At 37.5% G+C, this 7,748-nt stretch overlaps 1 protein-coding gene across 1 annotated transcript; it reads left to right on the top strand.

Moving 5' to 3' along the window:
* Positions 1–1,102: 1,102 nt before the first annotated feature.
* LOC135642918 (subtilisin-like protease) lies at positions 1,103–3,380 on the top strand. The gene has a single exon (XM_065159398.1). It carries the CDS (start codon positions 1,103–1,105, stop codon positions 3,320–3,322), a length of 2,220 nt encoding a protein of 739 aa, XP_065015470.1. The 3' UTR covers positions 3,323–3,380.
* The last annotated feature ends 4,368 nt before the right edge of the window (positions 3,381–7,748 follow it).

Here is a 7,748-nt window from a genome sequence, read left to right as displayed (position 1 = left end):
ACCTGTCTGATATGCCCCTAACATAATTCTTACATGATCCCACATCAGACCCAATTAACTCCTAAGACTAAGTTTAAGATAGGCATTGAGAGGACCAAAGTTAGCTCCAAATTCCACATACCTAAAAAATCTGATTCTGCCTTAACTTTTGAAAGGTGTCAATGAGTCACCTTTTATCATTTAATGTCTAAATTCATTAAAAAAAAATCATATTATCTTATTTAAAATAATTTTTTTTTATCATTTTGGGATTAGACATATCTTAAAGTGCCTTCACCTAATTTAATTTTAATTTTCTTTTATAAATTCATTTATCCAACAGACAAATAGAGCAAAGGTGTGGTACTCGTAACAGTTACTTTCTAGTGGTGGAAATCTAAATTCGATTGTGAATTCAAAATTCTAAAAAATCTGACAGCATAATTATGGCCAATGATCCATAATTATCAAGTTATCAACCAAAAACAACACGCTATTATCACACAGCCTTACTGTCGTTGCCCTAATTAGAATGTAAACTGGGAATTAGCCCATGCTTAGAAGTTTATTAAGTTTCTTTTTATTTTTATGCAGGCAAATCGAGTCAAATCTTGCATCTATAAATATCCTATTCGTCTTTTTTTTTGTTTTTGGGCAAATTTTCTATGCATTCATTCTACTACTATGATAAATCCTCCTATTATTTCCAATCTGTCCCCTGCTAACCTCTTTCTAAGTAACATAATTTGCCAAATGGAGGTCACAAAGGAAGAATAACACTCTTAAATCAACATTATGATACTTTATCTTCGTATTCCAAATAAGATTTAAAGGAAAAGTTTCTTATACAAGAAACTTTTCCTTTAATCACAAATATTATTAGCAGAAATGATCTCTTTTGATCACAAATATTATGTGATGATTGCATTCTACATTTTATCATAATTATTACAGAAACGATCTCTTTTGATCGCAAATATGATGTGATGATTATTTCCCATCCATAGGTCCTTTTGTTTCTCTGTGTACATGGCAGCTGTATCGAAAGGTTAACAAGAGGAGGTCCTTCATCATCATCATCATCTCTATCTCTCTCTCTCTCTCTCCTGCTTGCTTCATCGGCATGGAGAACTTTCATGCACCATGGATTTCTTTTGTCCTCCTTGCTCTCGTTCCATTCTTATCGAAGAATCCCTTCGTTGCCTTCTGTCACAACACTCCTAACCATGAGACCGAGCAGCCACGGACTTACATCATTCAACTGGAAACGCCAACTGCGAGCTTGGATGAAGAGAGTCTGAAGATATGGTACAAGTCCTTCCTGCCGGAGTCTAACGACAACTCCGAGCGCTTGCTCCACTCCTACAGTGAGGTCTTCAGCGGATTCGCCGCAAAGCTAACGGAGGAGGAGGTGAAGAATATGGCAAAGAAGGAGGGCTTCCTGCGGGCACACCCGGACCGTGTCTTGCCTCTTCACACCACGCATACGGCGGACTTCCTCGGCCTTAAAGTAGGCCAAGGACTATGGCAGGCTTCCGGCCTAGGCAAGGGGGTCATCATCGGAGTCCTCGACTCTGGTATAACGCCCAATCACCCTTCCTTTGATGACCGCGGGGTGCCGCCGCCGCCGCCGCCTGGCAAATGGAAAGGTTCGTGCAACCTCAAGACCGGCTGCAACAACAAGCTCATCGGTGCCAAGAATTTGGTTGCTGGTGATACTGCAAAACCACCCATCGATGTATACGGGCATGGAACCCATACTTCAAGCACCGCAGCTGGGAACTTTGTGCGCAACGCCAGCGCGTTTGGCTTAGCTCGTGGCACTGCAGCCGGGACCGCACCACACGCTCATCTAGCTATCTACAAGGTGTGCAACGACGACGGATGCTCGGAATCAGCTGTAGTGGCCGGGTTCGACGCTGCCGTTAAAGATGGTGTCGACGTGATCTCCATGTCTCTGGGAGGATCTCCCACCCGTTTTGATCAGGATCCCGTCTCCATTGCTGCCTTTCGTGCTTCTGTTGAGAAAGGAGTTTTCGTGAGTTGTTCCGCTGGTAATGACGGGCCATTCAAGTCTACCCTGTCCAGTGTAGCGCCATGGGTTCTTACCGTGGCGGCAACTACCATGGACAGAAGCCTGCAAGCCACCGTGGAGCTGGGTGACGGGCGCAAGATCAACGCGGAATCTGTGGACCAGCCACCAAACTTTCCTGAAGGCCCTGTTCCTTTATTCATAACTGACACAAGTTACGACTACCATAATTGCTATACTGTCAGCGAGAAAGTCAAGGGTAAGGTGGCCGTCTGCCAGGCCGACGACTTGATTTGTACAGGTAAGGCGGCTAATGTTAAGGCTGCAGGCGGCATCGGCATGATTGTCGTCAACCTTGATGAAGAAGGCTACACCATGGTTGACCGCACCTGCAACTTCCCGACGGCATCGGTTCCCTTCAACGACGGCAATCCAATTATAACATATGTGAATTCAACGTCCAATGCGACGGCAACCATTTCCTTCAGAGGCACGGTTCTTGGAGTAACTCCTGCTCCCGCCATCGCTCATTTCTCCTCGAGGGGTCCTGCCCGGGAATGCTATTCCATCATAAAACCTGATATTTCCGGACCTGGTGTCAACATTCTTGCGGCGTGGATCGACCGACGAACAGCTAATGATACCTTTGTAATCCAGTCCGGTACCTCCATGGCAGCCCCTCATCTGAGCGGGATCGCTGCACTCGTAAAAAGTTTGCATCCCGACTGGTCGGCGGCGGCGATCAAATCAGCCATCATGACCACCTCCGACGACAAAGACCGACAGGGGAGGTTCATCCAGGACGAACAGCGTGGGTCGGCCAGCTTCTATGCAATGGGCGCCGGACACGTCAATCCCTCAAAAGCAGTTGATCCCGGTCTCGTCTACGACTTGGACATCGATGACTACATCGCCTACATTTGTGGCAAGTATGGAGACGCTGGTGCCAAGGCCATTGTTCGTGGCAGATCCATTAAATGTGAGACAGTCAAGAACCTCACCGAAGCACAACTCAACTATCCCACCATCACGCTTACCCCAAGGAACATCACCCACACTGTGAGTAGGACAGTCACCAACGTGGGACCCACGAACTCGAGCTACAAGGTGAAGGTGAACGTGCCCGACACCGTGTTTCTCACTGTTGAGCCTCAAATCCTCAATTTCACCCAAGTGAATGAGAGGAAGAGTTTCACAGTCAGCGCCAAGTGGACGGGTCGCCCAGTCAACTCCGTTGAAGGAAAATTGAGATGGATTTCAGATAAGCATGTGGTGAGAAGCCCCATCGTCGTCACCGATCGTCAAATCTGATGATTCTAGCAATGCTATAACGAATTGTGATCTTATTCGAGTGATGTAACGCAACAACATAAAGCATGTCATATCTTTTCTATATTAAACTTTTAATAAATATGTGAAATATTCACCCATCATTCCGAAATTAACGTCACCATAAATTTTGCATCTTATTTGATGTAAAATTTTAAATTTATCTAGTTTTCAACAAATAGATTGAATCAAAGCTAATATAATGTCCAAGCATTAGTGGAATTAATCTTATTCCTTTTTTTGAGTGTCTCAAAAGTTACTAGATAGTATGAGCTATGTGAAGAGAAATTACAAAATAAAAGTTATTGGAGGCTTCTTGGTTAATCTTTCTCCGATTCTTAAGTCTTAAATATAAGATAGTATGAGTTATGTGAGTTTAATGAATGAGGGGATGAGAGATTTTTGAAACAAGGTTGAAAAAGCTTCTTTTTGTCTCCCTCTATAAGGAGAAAATTTTATATAACGTAAGGAGAATAATAACATATTAAAGAAAAATAAATAAAAATAATATATCATTATAAAAGAGCCCCTAAGTCTATATGATTATAAAGAATATTTTTTATTTTGATATTGAATATGTCATTATGATTTGATAGTGACATGGTACCAAAGTGATTTTGTATTATTTGAATCTTGACATCTTTTTGTAATAATTCTACCAAGCTAACAAAGTTTATTATCGGAGAAGCCAAACGACAAAATCATTGGCTAGTTTAGCATGAGTCTATATTTGTCAAATTCTAATGTCTTATTTATCAAAAGAGTTTAGGACAATGATCCTCATAACTCCATCTAAAAGAGCCAAAATTTGAATTATCCCTCTTAAAGGTGTTACTTGTCCTCTACATCAAGAGGCCCAGGTTTGTGTAACTCTTCCTCCTCTATGAAATATAGGTATAGAAAAGATAGATATATTCATCTAAAGGATGGATTGGTTTAGGGGCTCCGAGATTTAGGAGTTAGAACATCTATTAGTTGTCCTCCATCTCTAAGAGACTAAGATTTTATAACTTGCTTACCTAAGATTTTATAACTTGGTTACCTCTATAAAATATAGGTGTAGAGAAGATAGACATGTCTATTTATAGGATAGGATAATTTTACGACTATGAGATTTAGGAGGTTGATGTAGAGACTTCCTAGGAGAAGTATCTAATTACTTTCAGATACTAGTTATTAGCTCCATTGTCAAGCAACATCAATATAAGCCAATGTGGCCCTGAATATATATACTCTATCATTTTAGGATGAAATCCTTAATTATTAGTGAATGACTCGTATTCAAATTGCATCAAATTCCTAACTCAATTTGGTTGTCTTCATAGGTGTGTGCCACTTGAATGACAATTTTTTTTGCACTATCTTTCAATACTACTAGAAAATATACTAGTCATAGCTATAACTTGTTTTAGGCTTCGAGGAGCCTCAAGCATTATGAAAGTTAAAAAAAAAAAAGAGTTACTATTGATAGCCTCTGTTACTCCTTAAAGAGCTTTAGGGCTAATCAATCATGAGGCAAAGCAAGTTGAGAAACTTGTTGAAAAGCTTGTTGAAATCCTAAAAATTTTATAAATAATTCAAGGAATGGATCCAAGATCTTAAGGTCATCAAAATAAGAGGCCCCCCTAAGTTGCTATTGAGACTATATCTTTAGCTTTTGCAATGCCCTCAAATGATGTGGAGCAATGGTAGAAACGTAGAGCAGTGAAAAAGATGTCTCGGGGAGAGTCCTCTATGACGTTAACGAGAAAAGTCAATACTTAGTCATATTGCTTTCCTGCTTTGTCTTTGTCTCAAGATGTCTCGAGATAAGAAATATCTCATAGATAAGAGTTACAAAGGAGTGAACATCATATTGTATCCCTTCTTTTAACTAATTCATGGTAGTCGAGTGATTGTCCAACCCATTTGATAAGGATATCGGTAACCGTTAGTAGATGTTAGATATGTACAAGCCAATCATAGGATTTTGAGAAGGTTACAACCTTTGTCCAAGATGTGATTTTCCTAAAGCTCACTAATGAAGTTTTAAGGCACTAGATGATGGTAAGTCTTTTTTTTTTTTTTTTTTTTTCTTACTATCATTTTTTAATTATTATAAGTATTTTCACTTTAATTCTTTTCTAATTATATAGACAAGACTTGGATTCTATAATAGTGGTGTTGATAGAGGAGGTGAATAGACATTTAAATGAACAATAAGCTAGTCAAGAAAAACAAAAAGGTATCAAAGATAATTAATGCATGTTTACGAGATGTAGACTTTGATTTATCATGTTCTAGATTTTATTTATCATGACTATATTTTTAAACAAACTATTTTTAGCTCATTATATATTTTTCTTCATGTGATAAAGAAGTTTCAGATGGATCACTTATCTTATTTTCAAAGGTTATAAAGGTACTTTATCACTTCTCTAATGGATCATTATTCTACTTTTAGTTCACTAGATTTATTTTATCTTACCTTAAGTATCATTTTGTTTATTTAATTGAGTAGGCTTTCTTCTTCTTTCTCACATGTCTTGTATATCATCTTATATGTCATCAATAACCCTATGAGTTTTTCAAGTGAAATATCACTTGTGTTTTTTGACTACTTGTTGAATTGTGATCATATCTAGATCTTAATTTTTTGTAAGTAATTTTACTTACCAAGTCAATGATAGAGTAATTTTTATCAAATTAATTTAATCCATTGATAATATCTATAAATTTAATATATATGTAACCTGGTGTAGTCCCACATCAAAATCAAATAAGAATTTGGACTGATTTATATAGGTCTAATGGGTATATCAATTATTAATATCTTTATGAATTCTTCAAGTGTAAAATCACTTGTATCTTTGACTTACTAAATTATAATAATTTCTAGATCCAAACTTTTTAAAATGATTTTACTTACCAATTCAATTGTAGAGTATTTTATATTAGATAATTTTAATCTATTATTGTTATTCAGTTGACATAGCAAAGGGCATAATGAAAGGCTCAAAGTACAGGACTACCATGATATGATTGGAGGACATGTCACGAGCCTTCTATCATGTGTGACTCTAAATGTCTATCATATTTTCATGTTTAGTATCATAAATATAGATTTTTTAATTTTATTTTTCTTATAAGCAAAACAAATTATTCATAATTTTAGCCAATTAAACTCATTTTCACATGAAGTATCATTAATGGAGATTTTCTTAAATTCATATTTTTCTCATGAACAAAATAAGACATTGATAGTTTTAACTAATCAAAATATTGATATTTCAAGATTATATCATTGACTTATAGTCTAACGGGTATATATCCACTAGTTTCAGTTTAACAAAGTTGGTAGGTCAGTTATCTCATTAGATAATGTCACCAATAGATTCATTGAGCTTAATTTACCACAATGATATATTTCATTCTTAATTTGAAATTTGAACCTTCGATCTTTATTTACCATGATTTTAAAATCTTTAGGACTTCTCATATTGTCTCTTCCTCTTTTCTATTACAAGTTTTTTCTTTTAATTTTTCTTTCATTACGAAAACTTATTATTAAAATCATAATTATACCAAAATTATCCAACTATCAAGTAAGGTACCAAGGAGAATACAAGTCCACAACTCATCTATCAATAGAATTTTAATTTCAACTAATTCAGAATATCTTGAAAATCATTTATAAGCTCAATCGGTTTCATCTGTTCATCTCAACTCATCAAGTTCTTAACCAATATACAACCGAACCAGCATATACTACCCAATCATTGAAGCTTTTTTCCTCCAATCATTAAAGAACTCAACAAGTTCTTTAATCCAAGCATCCCTACATTGGTATATAAAGAATTCAAATTGAATATTCATTCGATCTTGAGTAAGCCTCCAAATCTTAGTAGAGAGGTCACACTGAAAGCAACTATGTCCCAACATAATCAGAAGAGCCACATCTTTTTTTATCAGACGAATATTCCTAGCCTTTTCAACCAGTCAAAAGTTGAAAGATGGCAGCGTAGCAATTTCCAAACCCAACAACTTCATTGTAGGTGTGATTAAAACTACGAAAGACATTATCACCCGTTTCAAACAAAATAAAGATCAAGGAGAAGGGGCCTGTAAGCTGACCTCGCAGTTGCTCTATCACGTTCGTCATGCTGTAATTCCAGTCAGCATTAGATACCATATCAGTAACTGGGTGGGGAAAAGCCAGATCCTGCTGCAGGGACGAATCCATGGATGCGCGTCGACTCGAAGATAAGAAGGTTGCAGAACAAACAAGACAAAAAGATCAACTCACAACACGGCCGGCTGGTAGTTGATTTCATGGGAAGATCCCGTTAACGTAACCACCACATTTGGAGCAAATATGAAGGCGACAAAGTGATGGATGCCCGCCCACCTATACTGGCCCATCCTGCCT

This window comes from Musa acuminata, chromosome BXJ3-7 (assembly GCF_036884655.1).
Source record: "Musa acuminata AAA Group cultivar baxijiao chromosome BXJ3-7, Cavendish_Baxijiao_AAA, whole genome shotgun sequence".
Taxonomy (NCBI): Eukaryota; Viridiplantae; Streptophyta; class Magnoliopsida; order Zingiberales; family Musaceae; genus Musa; species Musa acuminata.
The sequence above is the reverse complement of the archived record's forward strand: the minus strand, read 5'-3'. Positions and strand labels throughout refer to the sequence as shown.